General features: G+C 39.3%; 2 protein-coding genes across 3 annotated transcripts; one reads left to right on the top strand and one right to left on the bottom strand.

Moving 5' to 3' along the window:
* Nucleotides 1-193: 193 nt before the first annotated feature.
* Nucleotides 194-11,331, top strand: LOC122031033 (F-box protein At4g02760-like). The gene is made up of 12 exons (XM_042590082.1): nucleotides 194-748; nucleotides 1,300-1,475; nucleotides 3,864-4,055; nucleotides 4,136-4,246; nucleotides 9,538-9,623; nucleotides 9,697-9,818; nucleotides 10,044-10,108; nucleotides 10,235-10,307; nucleotides 10,417-10,479; nucleotides 10,588-10,652; nucleotides 10,753-10,827; nucleotides 10,927-11,331. The coding sequence occupies exons 1-12, from the start codon at nucleotides 209-211 to the stop codon at nucleotides 11,093-11,095; spliced, it is 1,737 nt and encodes a 578-aa protein (XP_042446016.1). The 5' UTR covers nucleotides 194-208; the 3' UTR covers nucleotides 11,096-11,331.
* Nucleotides 11,332-14,393: 3,062 nt separating this feature from the next.
* On the bottom strand, nucleotides 14,394-16,871 carry LOC122032701 (SEC14 cytosolic factor-like). Of its 2 annotated transcripts, none has more exons than XM_042592017.1 (7): nucleotides 16,630-16,871; nucleotides 16,424-16,541; nucleotides 16,246-16,334; nucleotides 16,119-16,165; nucleotides 15,960-16,048; nucleotides 15,420-15,556; nucleotides 14,394-15,347 (listed from the first exon to the last, which is right to left on the bottom strand). In XM_042592017.1, exons 1-7 carry the CDS (start codon nucleotides 16,714-16,716, stop codon nucleotides 14,589-14,591), a joined length of 1,326 nt encoding a protein of 441 aa, XP_042447951.1. In that variant the 5' UTR covers nucleotides 16,717-16,871; the 3' UTR covers nucleotides 14,394-14,588. The 2 variants fall into 2 exon arrangements, with proteins under 2 accessions (XP_042447951.1, XP_042447952.1); XM_042592018.1 differs by having other exon boundaries at nucleotides 15,420-15,553.
* Between the last annotated feature and the right edge of the window lie 396 nt (nucleotides 16,872-17,267).

Raw genomic sequence — 17,267 nt, 5'->3', positions numbered from 1 at the left:
GGGTCATCGGTGTCTATCAAATTGGGGCACGCAGGAAACGTGTCGAAGCGTCGAAGAAGGATTGACACAGCGTTTGCACAATTAAAAATCAGTTTTTTAGCCCAAGTTGGAAGTCATATTACTTACTATATAACCTCATGAACGTTAAAGAGAATATATATATTAATTTTAAATATATATTTACAAAAAAAAAAACTGAGATAAAAAAATGTTTACAAATGAAAGGGCTATAGGCCGGCCCGTGGTGCTAACGTTTGCCGTAGTAGATCGAGATCAGTTTCGTCCCGTTTCAACCCGTGCGACGGGACGCAGTTCGCCCGCCGGTGCGACTGAAGCGTGGGCGAGCGAGAGCTCTTCCACGATCTCCCGGATCCCTAACCTGGATGCCGGCCCCTACTCCGTCTTCCGCGCCGCCGTGATGGAACCCCTCGTCCCCAAGCGGCGACTGTGCCCCTCCGCCGTGTATCCTACCGCCTCCGCGAGCCCTCCTAGGGCTCGTCCAGTCGTCGTCGCAACGGATCACATCCTCGAGAAGCTTCTCGCCCTCCCCGATCCCTTCGTATCCCTTGAGGTCTCCCTCGAACGCCTCCTCGATTCGAGGCTTCTAGAGGTGGAGAAGGATCAGCTTGTCGATGGCGCCATGGAGGCCGGATCGGCCCTCCTTGAGGCTGCCAGGAGGTCAGCCCGCCGGCGCGCGTCTATGCACAACTGTTCTTCATGGCCTCTCGCCTCCGATCTCACTATCAAAGTAAATCACGTCGCTCTTCGCTTCAGTCTGTCTACTTGTCTTTCTTGGCGCTGTAATAAACCTTTGTCTCGCTATATGGCTATATCGTGTGAATCTTCAAAAATCACATATTAGATCGATTTTGATAAATCAAAGGGAAAACTAGCGATGATGTGCTTGGACAATGTTTTTGAACGACGATATCTGGACTTTACCATCTGTGACAGAATTCAATTGCTTCTTCATAGTGCTGAATCTGTTTTTTATTTTCTGCAGAATTGCACGCTAATTTTCTTTTAGTTGGTTGATTCTTTATTTCTTTTTTTCTCCCTTATACAATCCTACTATATTCCTAGATTATTTGTCTGGTTAATGCGTTCCCTATTTTTTTATTGGTTCTTTGTTTATCAGCTCTATGACCTATTATTCTCTTCTGTATTTAAATTTTGATATGGTCAGAATAGATTATTTGAGTCTGCAATTGCCTTGTTTATGTTCATTTTTCCCCTTGAGTGTTTGATAGAACAACACTGCAGTGTAATTCAAACATTATCGTCTTGTGATGCTTGAAGGTATTCTCCAAGCTAGATACCCAAAGTCTTTGCCATGCTGCAGCTACTTGTTCAATGTTCAACAAGTGTGCAACAGACCCAATGTGCTATGAGAATATTGACCTGACAGCTGAAGTGCCAAAGGTTAATAATACTGTTGTCTCCAAAATGATACAGCATGCTGGAAAAAACCTTCAGTAAGACTCTACATTCCTTTAATCAAAATTCATTCATTTAACTTTTTTTATCATAGCATTCTTGTATACGCTTTGTGGTCTATATTGTTTTCATTACTTTGATGTGATTCATATACTAAGTCTTCTAACTTGACCGCATGCCATACTGTTAAAAAAGATTGAGTTTTACTGTCCAGAACTGGTTGCCATTTTTGATTGTTAATGGCGTAATTCATTACTCTGATAAATTTACTTTACTACAATCATGAGAGTTCAGAACACTCTAGGCTTTTTTTTTTCTCTGGCATTGCCTTGATGATTTCATTGTTTCTTAACAGGTAATTCTATCTACTTTCTTTAGCAAAAGTAGGATAGGGATCATTTCCTGTTAGAAATGCAAAAGAAGATGGCTTATCATTTTTGTCCAATTATAGAATTTATGGCATCTGCAACACCTAGTTTTGATTTTATACACTCACCTCACTAAGAGACTGAGAGTGCAAGCAGCGTGCTTCTGCACCAGTTTAGCTACTAATTACTATTTAAGAGAAAAAGAATAGATTTAGATGAAATACATATCCTAAACTTGAATCTACATCCATATGTGGGATACATATTTGAGACATTTTTTTTTTCAGTTATTATGGGATCCACTAATTTTACAACTTTTAAAATTTCAAAACAAAGACCTATTTCCTCGATTGTAATTTCCAAAACTTTCAGGTGCATCATCAAGTAATCTCATGGAATTGTGAATGGTGTACTAAATGTTATTCTGAATCTATAATGTATTCAGAATCTTGAAATTGATAGCTTTACTATAGGAACAAACCTACCTTACAAAGACTACTTTTGAAGGTATCATCTCAGTAGTAATAACTATTAGTGGGTATTTGAAATTGTGTTTTGATTTATAAAAGGGTAATATACTGTGTTGAGGGTAGATTTAATTAAAGATTACTTAAGTGAAGGAGTTACACTATAGGACTCTATGAAAGAGTGATTGAGGAGAGAACATGCTCTATTGTGCATGTTATTTCAGAGAGTGCTAATCAAGGAGAGTCTAGTGACAACAAAGTCTAAACATGATGGAGGCAATCATTGGATACCGAAATATTTGAATGAACTTAAAACTGTATGTGTACGACGAAATTTCTGCAGTACTAAATGAAAATTTTATTAGGACATTTATGCATTGAACCGTTTTTAAATAACCTGAAAGATTGATGACAATATTATTAATACCTTGAAAATTTAGTGGTTATTGGAAATGTGATTTTGAGTTTTTGTGATGGTTAGTTCCTCTTTTCATGGAAGAAATTTTTGTTAGATTGAGAACATCATTTGGAGTTCTGGGAAAATCTAGAAAAAGATAAATAAAAAAAAATAAAAGAACTAGTCTAGCATATGTATATATGAGTGTTGAGATGAATATGTAAAAGTACTAGGTGGGATAGAATTAAAAATTATATATTTTATCATCCATGAAGGCTAGGCATACTAGGTAAGAATCTATGAATCTTATGATGAAATATAATAATGTGGTATGATTATGTTCTATGATGATGTGTATTCTATAATTTATAAATTTGACATGTTCTAAATTAATGAGATTAATGTAAACAAGGGTAGAGAGATGTCATGGAGATTTAATTTGGTTGAAGAAATAATAATTTTGGATTATAACAAAAGATATAACCTTATTTTGAGTGCCAAGTTGGATAGGATTATGTGTTACTGAAATAATTGGCACTTGCTGCTTGTTGTTGTTGCAGAATTGTTTTTTCTCGTCATTGCTTTCTATTTAATTTTTTTATGAGTCATACTGATATTCATCAATTCCTCATCTCAGGGTTTCCTTTGCAGGTCCTTCTAGAAAAATTACATTTTCCTTTCCTCTTTTTGATTAATTGAATCATCTTGCTCCCATTTTCTCACAATCAATCATTTATTGAGAATGTTGATATATTAATGTTTTTGCTCACTTGATTGTGTAAAATATACTTGGTTTATTGATACTGTTAAACTTTCATAGTCTGTGGTTCATTCTTTTGTTTCATTTCTATGATTTTCCTTCATCTCTCTCTTGTCTATGAATGCCATCCTCTACTTCATATTATTTTCTTTGTTTTTGTGATGGTCAGCTAAAGATACTATGGTATTTGTATATGTCAGAAAGCTAATGTAGAAAGAATTCTATCATTGTGTTATTTAGCCGAAAGTTTTATTGCAGCTTCTGTTATTTCACATTTCAAGTATGTGAACTTGCTAAATGCTAACATTGATCATGATATACCTTTTAATTTTTTATGCAATCAATTCAATGTTCGCATCTTCATTAGTCTCTTGCTGCAAATATGGAATCTTGGACTTCAAATACTGTCTAACTATTCGGGTCTATAATATTAGATCACTTAAGCTTGGAATTCGCTCCAATCCTGCTTCAACAACAGAATTTAGACCGCTCTCCTATTCCACAATACATCCCATGGAAGCATCTGGTCTTTCCTGGAGTCAAAAGAGGCCGAGGCAAGGAAGGGAGACATCTCTTCTCACAAGGTCTTGCCTTCTGGCTTTAAGTGTGGATGGTAGTGCTGCAGGGTAATGAATGACTTGTCTAAAGGTTTTTAGTTTCTTGCTTTCTATGTTTCTCTCATTGAATTGCTATTTTTCATTTCAAGGACTCTCTTAAGGAGGCTACACTTGTACAACATTGATAAAATGGATACCTCTGCACTTTGCACAGCTTTGTCAGCCTGTCAGTTTCTACTTGACGTTGAAGTTGTTGGCCTGTAAGTATAGCCATCTTAGCTAAGTTAAAAAACTGCAGTTTAACTATGTTGCATGTTAACTTAGTTCTACAATTTATTTGCTCTATCAAACAAAAACTATGTTACCTTTTATTTTTTGGTGGTCAGAGAATAACCAGAACTTTCGATTCTAAGACAATGGTTTCAAGTATTGGTCAGCTGGTATTGTAATCGACCAAGATTAGAAGAATTTTTTTCCATGATTCACACTTCAGTTTCTTGTGACAAGCATGAGAATGGGATGAGTGGAAGAACCAATGGACAATACTGACTGAGATAGGAACAGGAACTTCTCCTGCCATCCTTTGATTTCATTTGTTCATTCATAGAGAGGAGATGAAACATTAAGAAAAAGAGGGGAGGGAAAGAGGAGATGCACCTATGGGAGCACTGGTAGAAGCAAAGAGTGACACTAAGGCAGAAATTGAGATATATCTATAATGTGTCTATACCCTGTTCAATTCCATTTGTCAATCCACGTCCAACTTTGAGTGGTTAGCTGACATATTTATGAACATGTAGAAAAATCATTTTCAATTATCAGATGTCCTGATATTATTATTTAGATGAATATTGGAAAATTGTGGGATTAATCTCAGTAGAAAGCTACAAGAATAAATGCTTCTATGTGATGCTGATGCTGGACGGGATAGTAATTATCCCATGGGTTGAAGAGAGAGAGAGAGAGGAATTGTGGAGGAAACAAGATGAAAAATCAACAAACAAAGAGAAACCATCATCTCTAGGTTTTACTAAAAAAAGAATTTATTCAATAATCAAAAGATAATCTCTAACATCAACTAAACATATGCTTATATAGACCCAAAAGCCTAAGATGCAAAAGAGGAAAAAAAATTTAATAGACTTGATCCAAAAAATCCTAAACGGATCCAAAAAATCCTAAACGGATTCAAAATCCTAAAAATGCAAAAGATTGAAATAACTCGAAACAAAGATAAAATCTTCGGAACCACCTGCATTAGTCGCCAGATTGAAAAGAACTCGCCCTCGAGTTTAAAGTAGTATCATGTGGTAACTCATGAGGAAGATCATCTTCATCAAGAACTTTCGTAGCAATGTCAGCAAAAAGATCATATGTAACCTTTAACAAAACTTCGGTTAGCACACGTTTTATCTCCTGGTTTACTGCTGCTGATCGAACAGCTTCAGCTCCAACCTCGTCATCATCTTCGTCTTCAGTAGATTTGGTTGAATCAGCACTCTTGTTGTCAATTTGATCACTTGTCCTGTACAATTTATCATCATCCCCCAGATAGAATTGTGAGAATTCCCACTTTGATGACCGGCATAAGTACTTGCAATCGATGACTTATTTTTTATGATTTCTTCTCGAAGACAATTAGGTACTGCAGTTTTTTTTTGGATGTCCAGAAAGATTAAAATTGGCACTTGCATCAGCAGACGTTATTGTTGCATGATCAAGAGATGTCCCTGTGACTAAACCAAAAGGAGGACTAGTAGGTGGCATACTAGGCCGAAAATCAGGCCCCATCAACCTTCCATAGACTGGTGGTGGTTGTGGCCCTAAGGTGGGGTGGGAACAAAAGGATGATCCAAGGGTGCTACTGATTCTGAAATGGAAACTTGGGGAAGAACTGCTGGAGCAGCTGGAGGAGCCCAAGCATGAGCAGGCATAGTAATCACATCATGATCCATCATTCCCATAGACTCAGATGGAATAGGAACATAACTAATTTTTGAATGGGATTCAAGGTCCAAGAGAGGCCTAGATTCAAAATCAAGAGGCACGTTGCTCGGATTAGTTGCATAGTTAGCAGACTGTCCACCATGGGTCAAATCAGACTCTGATCAACTGCTACATTTGGATCGGTAAATGCTGGTGGTGGATGAACAAAGCCTTCTTGTGTGGATAACACAGGCAGATGTATCTTACTGACAGTGTTTCTGTTACCTGGGATAGAAGAATAACTAGAAGGTACCTCCTGCTCAAAAATGGATGGTGTAGGCCCAACATTTTCCCCAGGCGAAGTATGATCCTTCCGCTGGGCAGCAGCTTCTTCTCCAGTAGTGGAATGGATATGCATGTTTTCTACATAAACTGAACCAGAGGCCAATGAAGCAGAGAGATATGCATGATCCACTTGTTTCTGTTGTTTCATTGTAAAATGGGGTGGTTGTTGGTTAGTGGACTGAGAAAGCAAAGATTGTTGAGCATCTGTAGGGGGGCCCACTGTGGCTTGATATTGATCACGATAAGTCTGACTATGCACTTCTGTTCTTCCCTCAGGCACAATTTGAGGATTTCTATGATGAATATCTGTCCCTGATTTGGCAATTGCCCATGCTTTTGCTCGAGCAGCCCAGTCATCCACAGCATTATATGTTAGGCAATATTCATTGTTTTCTTCAATTGATGGATCAAAAGCCTTAGTTTCGAGGTAGCCACTCATGAAGTCAGTATTCAGAGGTTTCTCAGTCACCTTGAGGCGAGGTGACTGCCTACTGCACCAATTTCTTTGATACCTTTCATCTTCTGGTCCTTTACATCCATAGATTGAAAACCCACAGGTTTAGAATCTTCCTCTATTTCAAGAGACTTCTTCTCTGCACTGTCCTATGATATGGCGAAACCTAATCATCCCTAGAACAAAGTTTGAGTGTAACCAAAGAGAAGAAAGTGACTTTTCATCTTCTCCCAATCCATGATCTTGGCCTTGCCTTGTCAATTTCATGAGCATCGCAATTGATCCGACCATGCCGATGCTCGACCCTTGAGTTTGATGGCAACCAGTTTAACTTTCACACGATCAAACACTTCCTTGTAATAAAGAATTCTCTTCACTTTGTTAATCCAATCAACAAATTCCTTCAATCCGAAAATCGAAGTCTATATGATGCTCCTCTCAACCATGGCATTTTCAAAATTGAGCACGATTGTGATATGGGTTTTTGAAAGCAGAACTATAAAAGATCTCACAATCTTCAAAATCCCGTGACGCCAGACACTAGGTTAATTTTATGACTTGCCTTAATAAATTCTTAATCCTCATGCTACGATCACGATGTAGGGCTTCCTCATTCGGAACCTATCCATTATGACCGTGACCGCAACGACTTGCCATTGAAACTGATGAATTTTTTTGAAGCAGATGTTGAGGCTCTAATACCAACTGACGCCAAGACAAAATAGCGATTATCTTGCGAGTTTAAGAGAGAGAGGAATTGTGGAGGAAACAAGACGAGAGATCAACAAACAAAGAAAAACCACCGTCTCTAGGTTTTACCCAAAAAAGGAATTTATTCAATAATCAAAAGATAATTTCTAACATCAACTAAACAGATGCTTATATAGATCCAAAATTCTAAGATACAAAAGAAACGAAAAAAATCCTAATATAAAAGAAAAAATCTTAATAGACTCAAAATCCAAAAAATTCTAAATAGACTCAAAATCTTAAAAATGCTAAAGACTAAAATAACTCTAAAAAAAGATAAAAATCTTCGGAGCCATCAGATTCACAACACACATTTTAGTATGAAGCATGTAGAATCTTTAGTCAAGAAATTTGCTAGATCTTTTTAACTTGTTGCCTCAAAATTTCAATCCAATTAATTTACAATTGTTAGAAACCTTATATTTGGAATTAAACTATCCAAGTGGAAGGAGATTACAAGAAATAAAAATCGAAACCATTCAATTTAATCTTGGAATGCTCTAAAGTAAACTGATGTCTGTCAAGTGTAAGTGTCAGTGGAAAATACAACATGCAATGATACTTTAAAGCTTGCGCAAGACTATTCTAAAGACAAGAACTACTTTAATTTCTATCTCTTGTATTACAAGGAGGTAGCTTGTAGTCATTGTCCTTGTTTAGCAGCTCAGTATTGTTTGTAGTGTACGAATTTCCTTTGTTTTTTTTCAAATCTTGTGATTGCTTGGTCCTATTAATTAGATTTTATATGAATTATTTTATTTTATTTTATTTTTTCACTAAAGTTCTTCTGCAATACCTATAATTCAGTTGGTTTGCAGTGATACCTTATGCATATCATATGGGCAAGATATCTAATGATCCAATTTAGATGGAAAAAAACAATTTCAGTTGCTTTGACTGAGCCAATGTTGGCTCTGTTTTAATTAAGTTGTTGACACTATCTATCTTGCTGCTAGCGCTAGAGTACTAGAGCAGTCAAACTGCAAGGAGTATGCGGCATGCGGTTCAAAATTAACAGAGATCTGATAGAACTTGATGTAGCCAGAGAATGAACAATCTCACGGGGAAAAATTAACAATTCATACTTAGAAACTTCGAATGAAAACTCACAAAGAAGAAATTTTATTATGCAAAGTTGATAAACATGAGCGAACTGAGGTTCTTTTAAAGAGTCCAAGCCCCCAAAAAATTGGAAATAAATAAGAATGTACACATATGATCTCTCACAGTTCATAATAGATGATTAGGATCTTCTCAAGACTTTCTATTTGGCCATCACTTGTGTATAATATGATTTAATTTGCTTTATTTTAAGTTCTAGCTGGGCATAAGCTTTATAACTTTTAATAGTAATTCTTCAGTTCAATCTTCTGGCGTATATCTAAAACATGTCATTTTGTTAGATATACGACTACACATGTCAGGGGCAATATCTTTTGTGATTTTATTGGAAAACAGTCCTTGCATTTTGTTTATTTTGATAATTTTTTCATACCAATCATCTCAGACAGACTATATTTATCTATCTACACATACTTGTCCCCTTTCCTTGATAGAACATTTTTATTCTATTACCTTTCAAATTGATCTTTTGTGTTTAATTGTAAATCATATTCATTGCATTTGCTTGTACAATTTACCAATACTATAATAAAACAATTCAAACTTCTACTAAATAATAGGATGAGCCTCTGGAACTATGAAAATGGACTTCCTAGTTCAAGATACTGCATATTTCACTGCATGTCATTTTAGATACCCTAGGAAATTGTGCATGCAACATAAACCAACTTAAAATTTATCTACCATCAATAAATATAGGTATGTCTATTATGTTGTATGAGATATCCACTGTATTGGACCCTTGTATGCCTATCTTTAGAGTTGAAGATTTGTTGCTTATTTTTTTTTTCTCATGATTTAAGCTTGTAGCCCTATGCTACATCTCAGCTTCCCTTCAAGCTGATATGTTGTCCTATTGAAAAGTGTCATCATTGGCATAGTTGGAGGAAAAAAATGTTAACTTTTATTTTTTTTGTTGCTGGAATGAGGTTCTTAACTTGTATATGTTGACAGACACGTTGAACTCAGAAGAACATTGGATGCTGTTGGCGCCAATTGTCATCATTTGGAGCGCTTGATCTTTGAGTCCTCTGATTCTGGTGTGCTACTATTTTTTTTCCTGCGCCCTTTTCATGTTCTCTTCAAGCTATTTGTCATTTTGGCCTTGTACAGGGAGGGATGATAGCTTGAATTCTTCAACCTGCATTGAAATGGTAAACGGCTGTCCCAATTTGATGTCACTTGCCCTGAGAGGGTTTAAGCTGCATGATCACAAAATCCGCATACTGATTAAGGTTGTTACTTTCTCCTTTTCCATAAATTTGTTTGACTTCTGCTTTTTAAAAATTTATCTGGATACTTTACCTTAACGTTTGTAAACAAAAGTTTATAGTTGAAAAAGCCCAACCTATTCCTCCCATTGATTTGCCTAGTTAAATATGTTTATTTGGAATGCAAGATTAACAAATTATGGTATCATATGCTGGAAAATAAACGTCCCTATTCTTTTGCTTCTGCAGGGATTTCATCACCTCAAAATTGTTGATTTTTCAACATCTTATGCAATTACAGGGACTTTCTTAAGGTTTATTTCTGTTTTTATGATTCAGAAGTTCAACATCTTATGCAATTACAGGGATTTTTCAACTAATCTTCTTTTTTGTTCTCAATCTTTGTCTTTTTTGAGCATCTGATAACTTCAGTTTTTCAGGAACTTTGGCAGTGGTACAAATGCTTGTCCACTGGAGGTCTTGATCTTACACGACTGTTTGCATCTTAAAGAAGTAAAAAATCTTAGAATACTAAATATCTCATTCCCTCTAGCCAATTTTCATCTTGTCATTGGAATTGCGTTTGATGTATTTGGGTGCTTTTTATCAATGTTTTGTTTAGGTTGAAGTGTCACAGGCGCTATCAGCGATGCTTGCTGGTGACTTCAAATTCCTGAGATACTTGGTAGGTTAATGAAGTATAAATTAGCTTTTCAATAGATGGGAACAACGTTCCTGTGACTAAATTCAACCATTTCATAAGCTGACCACTGATTTTGATTGGCCCAAGCAGGATATTTCAAACAAAGATGGTCTGTCTGCTGAGAATGATTGGAACTATAGATGTTATAATCCGTGGTAAGAGAGTTTGGCTGATGTTTCTTCTTAATACTTTTAGCTTTTTTGTGAAGTGAATTTCTTATTTGTTATTATTCTTAATTCTTATTTCATTTTGCAGTAAGACGCTGATCTCACATGTTCAGAAACAAAGGCCCGAGATATGTTTGTTAGCCAAGTTTCCCCCTGAAGGAAGGTCTGTCTATTTACCCATGCATTAAACTGCTATATACTTTTAATATTGGCGTCCAAAGAAATAATTATTGAAATCTATCTTAAATTGTGCCCTTTGTAGCTTGATGGATATCTTTGGCGACAGTGAATTAAGCAGTGGCACAAGTTTTGGTCCTTATTTCACGGATTCTTCTGAAAATAGCTATAGCAGTGATCAAGGTAGTGGGAATGAGGACGTCCCAGATCTAAATTTCCCATTTGATTTGGACCATGAGTTGGAGTTTGTGTAGCGAAACAGCAGATGGATTTTTAATACACTCTAATGCAGCATCAGACATCCAAAGAGGTACTAGTCTGCTTCCACTGACCTACCCCAGGATTAGCAACTCACTAGGGATATGCACTAAATAGAGAACAAGCATTAGCTCCGTAACCTAGAAGTTTTGCAATCATTATCATGCTGATGGCTTGTATTATCTTGTTCTTATGATGGTTATGTTATAAATGCAATCATTAGTTATATGCACCAAGGAAAGAACGAAACTTACTATATATATATATATATATATATATATATTGAAAAGAAATACATCATAGTTATTTTGAACAAATTATATGGATGATAGTGAAGTCCCAGATTGTTTTTTAGCATCCATCGCAGATTGATTACATAGTGTTACTAATCCATGAAATGATTTACTTTTATCATCCTCCGAGTTTTCTTGATTGCACAGGCCTTAATCTACTAGCTTTAGGAATTTGTTGAGCCTGCTAATACAGTTCAGCTGATATGTTGATCTCTAGCATGTTTGTTGTGTCAATGTTGAGAATCTATCTCCTTTCTCACCTCAAGTTGGTGATTGTTAATCGGCAAGTGTCAATTTTCATGACTACATGAAGTTTGGAAATGGTCCAAAATCACCAATGGATATGTTAGAAAATGTGTCCTTCGATTACCGAGGTTTGCTACCTCTTTAAAATGGCGGAACTGTAGGATCGGTGCAGTCGAGAGATGGGGTGAATTTCGATCGTTCATTTTGGTCGTTTTTTCATTTGTTCTATCAAAGTCATTAGTAGTAGTGGAATATAAAATAAAGCCAGGAAGAAAGACACAAGATTTTTCTTGGTCTAACTCTCAAGATCAGTACATCCAAGGTTTATGCACTCAGTGTGAGTCTACTAGTGTTCTCTTTCTTGGATGATTTTTGGAAACGGAAAAATCTATCTTACAGTTTGAGTGGAAGTTAAATAATATAATAGAAAATACACAATTTGTAAATAAAATAAACTTGTAGTCGCGGTATGAAAACTCTTGAGTGTCACGCATCCCTCTTAGATCTTCCCTGGTTGTACAAGCAGAGTTTTGGCGGTTCATCTTCGAGCATAGATAGTCTGATAAGTGGAGAATTGATGATATAAAGCTTTTGTTCGCAACATTTTATAAAAAATCCATTCTAGGTGCTTGGCCTTTTGGACACCCCTTAGTTGAGTTCAATGTTGTAAATGACGATAGGTGATGGCGGTGCGGTTAATGACTGCCTATCACCTTAGCTGCTTAGGCAGTGTCTAAGCAGTGCCCAGGTGGTTAATTTTTTTTTACTATTTTTATACATAAGTAAATAATATATTAATTAAACTTAAGTCTATTTAAATTATCTCAATCATGATTAAGATTATTAATATAAAGTTTTGATTAAATCCTAAGTTAAAAAAAATTATTCTATTCGGCGATTAACTTTTGTGTTTCAGAGTTGGACGCGTCGTCGAAGCTCGACGACAAGTCCGGACTCGTCGCCTGAGACGACGATGAGTCTTGATTCGTTGCTTGAGTCTGAATCAGAAACGGTTTACCGCTACCTAAACACAAGGCGGTGCAGTTCAAGGTGGTATGGTCGAAGTCCGCCTCTCACCTAGGCAGCATCTAGGCTGTCGCCTCAACTGCCATTTAGAACACTGGCTGAATCTATCTAGATCCAAAATAGTCATGACATTAACCTACTTCGTTCACATCTTGGTCTGTGTGTCTAGAACCTTTCTGGGTGCTTAGATATTATACCACGTCATGAGTCGATCCTCTTGGGCTGAATCGGGATTATCCAAGCTCCTGAAAGCTATAGGGGCTCTTGAACCATCTAGGTGCCTAGAACAAATGAAGGCCTAGAATAGATGAACGCTCCTCGACCGGCTAAGTGCCTAAAATAAATCGAGGATCCTTGGCCATCCAGGCACCGGCAGTTTGCCCAAGCCACTTTGTTGCATGTTTTGCGTCACTTTGCTTTCCAATCTTTACTTCCCGCTCCTGGTTTTTGCAAGACAAATATACAACAACAAACATGCAACTTAAGCCTTATTTGTAGTCTATCTGACCTAAGCCTTACCTTGCAAATCTAACCTACTAAGCTTACATTTTGCTTGGAGTCAGCTCCTCCCAGATTTTACCATGTAAGGTCTATTCCATAAGATTTTACCTTGCCAAGCCTTCAGTTTTCCTGACTTGCTTGGATTTTTTCTCAGTTTGATCTTGATCTTTGGGACTTTTCGCTAGATCTATGATCCTCGACCTATCTAGACTCCCCATCTAGTGTCTTCTATCCCAAGACTTTCCTCTTGATGTCCTCGATCTGAGATTTCCTGCATAATTTCTCCGACAAGGACTTCTTGTTCAGTTAGGGCTAATCACTTCTTATATACTTAACTTGCGGTTAGAACTTTTCCTTACTAGTTATCTAATCCTAACTAGATTTCTCTTTTCTAAATATTAAGACTTGTTTGGATTAATTCTTGCTAAACTGAAACATTGTCAAATATTGACATCTTGGAGACTGATTGAACCAATATGAACCACTTTCTAGTAGATGGAAGCTAAATGAGTTTGTCAATTACATTTTGGAGTTTCGGCTCCTAGATTTAACCAGGTCAACCAAAATCTGACCAATTTTGAACGGTTTTTTAGCCATCCGGATTGAACAGGCTGGGCTTCGTCCAGCTTTAACAAAATTGCAAAAATTTTGAGCGGGGAAATGATGCCATGCTTCACATAAAGCCGTTATTGTTTCTCTTTTTCCCTCTCACAAGAAAAGGGTGATTCGGAAATATTTCATAAGGTGAAACAAGTATAGATGACAAAGCCAAAGCTTCGGCTATTTAAATTGATGCCAACCTACTTTGAATCATGCTTTCGGCTTCTAAATCTTATCCCCTAGTTATTTAGCAGGGGACTGTAAGTTGAGCTCTTTCTTCGTGGTGCAAGGGGAAGGACGCTTTCAGCTTCTGAAAATTAAAAGACAGAAGTTTTGAATTAGCAGCCGCCTCAACGCACATGAGCAAGCTTATTAATTATTGACCAATTTACCGGATCACGGCACACCCATTTTAGTTTTTTTTACCGGGGATCTTCCCTAGTTGAAATCTTTTCCAATTTTTCCCCCCTCAATTTATCTTCTCCAACTCTGCGTTGACATACTTGTTCGCTGTCACTTTATCCTGTCCTACGAGTTATTTTTTCATATTTCATGAAACTAGTTTAAAGCAGAACCCCTTCGATTGGCTTCCCTTGTTTACCACGTCGACTACATGTTCTTCCTGGGATTTAAGGATCAATTATGCGCTGTATATTAACGACTGGAGATTAATTTTTTACATGGCAAAGAAACGGCAACTGGTTCTGATGATCATGTAGTGAATTACACCGGTGCAAAGGACGTTATGGTGGAGTCGTGGGTATAATTACTCTCGTCAGGGGAATTAAATAAAGAGAAAATTAAGTAAGAAGCAAATTTTAGTTCAATAGTTTAGCGTTTGCATCTTGAGGTGTTGGTGGTGGTGGATGTTAATGGCGTTGCGCCGCATTTGTTGTTGCTGTCGCTGCTTGAGGTGCGGGGAGATGATGGAGATGAGCCCGCCTAGCGGCGGCCGCATCTTCGCGCGGTACACCATCTCATCGTACGGCCGACGGTGGAACCCGAGGTAGGGCAGGAACGATTCCCTCTCCCTCTCCTCTCGGCTCTGCGCCGCGTGAGCCTCTTTGCGGAAGGAGAACAGCGCCGCCGGCGACTGCAAGAACGAAGGACGCCGCGTCCTCAGTTGCTGCTGCTGCTGTGGCGGCGGCGGCGGCGGCGGTTTAGGCTGCTTTGGCGGCGGGAATTTGCACGGGGTGGACGGTATGCTGCGCGGGGCGGGCGACCATGCGAAGCGCGGAGCGGATCGCGCTGCCGGGGAAGCGAAGGAGAAGGACCGAGCGTTGAGCGGGGACGCGCCGACGATGGAGGGGCTCGCGTTGGGCGCCGCGCGCGGAGTGGCCGTGCTGGTGGAGAGGTACCACGGCTTGAGGGAGTCAAGGTGAGAGACGGTGAAGGAGAAGCGCGAAGACTTGGAGACGCCGACCCTCGCGGAGGCCGTGGCGCCGGCGGCAGCCCGGTCGAACCGGAGCGACGCCGTCCTCGTCGGGTAAGACCCGAATACAGCATCCTCAAGCGAGTCGTCAAAGTCGAGGGACGAGACCGCCACCGTGACCGCGGACAGTTCCACAAATGGGCGAACACCCTGCGTCACTACTCATCAAAACCATAACAAAAGTTTCACCAAATAACACGGTAAGAACATCAACATTAATACCTTCCAGAGATAGGAGAAGAGGGAAGGAGCGTCGATGACGAAAGCCTTGTGAAGACGACATGGATAGTAGTCGTAGATGATCTTGAGAGTGCCCATGAGGAAGCTGAGGAAAGCCGACGCCGACCTGAAGAAGCCTGCAAATTTGTGTGTGTTTTTTTTTTAAATTTGAAATGTTGTTTTTAAAAAACAGAGAACATGGTGTACAGAATAGAACAAGAAGTAGTCTGTGCTCCTGTCTTCGCATAGAACAAACACGATTATATACGGTAAAGCTGGTCTAGTAATATAGTGATTAAGGTCAGTGCCTGGAGCTCGATGCTTAGGTTTTGTTTTGGTCGGGAGACAGCTCTCCGCAAGAACAGAGCATAGCAGAGCAGACAGCCCCAGTGGGCTCTTTTGACTTGCAACAGGGCAGAAACCAGTGGATACTTTTAATTAATCGCGAATTATCTTTTCCAAGGAGATGTTAATGCGTTATTCGTCGGTGATTAACAGTAAGTATGTTGGTAGAGCACCGATTACTGGAGTTTTTGAACGTACTTGCATCAAAAAGCACAACGAACTGGTCCACGAATCTGGACATGGATGAGATCGCCACTTCCAGCGTGAAGACCAGTAAGCGCACAAACCTGCAGGAAACATGCTATTAATAATGCACCCGAAAAGAAAACACAGAGTAGAATGAGGAATATGTCTCACAATTTCTGTGAGTGAGTTTTTGGATACTCCTGCTTGATGCGGAAAACCTGCAACACAGTGCCAATAATGGCGATCGATCAGTAGCGTGACCAGATAGAGTTTGAAGGAATGTATATCAGATGCTTACCACGACTGGCCTGGCTTCGTCGTCGTGACCTGCGACGTAAGCAAAACCACCGGCCAGTTCCTCAGAGAACTCGTCGGCTATCAAACGATCTGAGTCGAAGCATGCAGGCGCCTCATTTTTTGGACGATTTGAGAAAACAAACGAAAGAGATTTGTTGAAAATGGGAAAGAGAAGGAACCGGTTCCGACGCTCTCTCTCCAGCAAAGGGCGGCTCTCAGTTGTTTCGCCGCCTTCTTCGCGTTATCTCCCTTGGCTTTCAGGAATCGTTCGACGCAGGCGTCGTTGCAGTACTTCTCCTGCCAGTGCCACCCGAGCGACAAAATAAGAAAGAGCACGCAGTCGCTGCGAGCAGATGAAGAAAGAGGCGCGAGTGAGATTGAAAACCTGCTTCATTGTGAGAGGAACTTGCTTCTTTAAGATCTTGAGGACGGTCTCGATGCGCTCTCTCTCCTTGCCTTGTTTCTTCTCCATCCCGGACTGACTCGAACCGAGAACAGCAGAACGACAGCAACGCGACACTCACCACCTCTCTCAAGCTTTCATCAGAGAAGCCGAGAAAGCTGCAGCCAAGTGAGTGAGAGTCGTCGCGCGGCAGAGAGAGAGAGAGAGAGAGAGAGGGGCTGCGAGGCGAGGCAGATGGACGGAATTTATTAACCATCAGAACTGACGGAGGCCGTTACGTGACAGCCGGATCGCGGACGTCGCCGTTAATCGATCTCCACGGTCGTCCTTCGTCGAGTGGAGGATCGAAGGGCGGAGAGCGTTGGGCGGGCGTCGGCGTACCAAACTCGAGGTGGGTCCCTTCAGCGGTCCAAAAGCAAGTTGACGCGCCAGATCACGGATTCGATTGCTATTTAATTTTTTTCCAGCTCCTTCTGGTCGCCGCCGCGAACGATACCGAACGTTGAAATATTATTCACCTCGCACCTCCTCGCAGACGGCCGAAGTCAAAACTCGCTCAGAATCTTCAGTTAAAATACTAGGAAAAGTTGGAGGTCGTCCCCAACGCGACGAAGATTTAG

The sequence above is a fragment of the Zingiber officinale genome, chromosome 11A (genome assembly GCF_018446385.1).
Source record: "Zingiber officinale cultivar Zhangliang chromosome 11A, Zo_v1.1, whole genome shotgun sequence".
Lineage (NCBI taxonomy): Eukaryota > Viridiplantae > Streptophyta > Magnoliopsida > Zingiberales > Zingiberaceae > Zingiber > Zingiber officinale.
This window is presented reverse-complemented; position numbering and strand designations above follow the sequence as displayed.

Excerpts from the sequence above, each read along its gene's own strand:
- LOC122031033 (XM_042590082.1), top strand. The coding sequence starts at position 209 with ATGTTTACAAATGAAAGGGCTATAGGCCGGCCCGTGGTGCTAACGTTT. Across the intron at positions 1,476-3,863 it reads CATGCTGGAAAAAACCTTCA|ATCACTTAAGCTTGGAATTC; the intron begins GTAAGACTCTAC and ends CTATAATATTAG. Across the intron at positions 10,653-10,752 it reads TATAGATGTTATAATCCGTG|TAAGACGCTGATCTCACATG; the intron begins GTAAGAGAGTTT and ends TTCATTTTGCAG.
- LOC122032701 (XM_042592017.1), bottom strand. The coding sequence starts at position 16,716 with ATGGAGAAGAAACAAGGCAAGGAGAGAGAGCGCATCGAGACCGTCCTC. Across the intron at positions 16,542-16,629 it reads TTCCTCTCACAATGAAGCAG|GAGAAGTACTGCAACGACGC; the intron begins GTTTTCAATCTC and ends TGGCACTGGCAG. Across the intron at positions 16,335-16,423 it reads GAGAGAGAGCGTCGGAACCG|ATCGTTTGATAGCCGACGAG; the intron begins GTTCCTTCTCTT and ends GCTTCGACTCAG.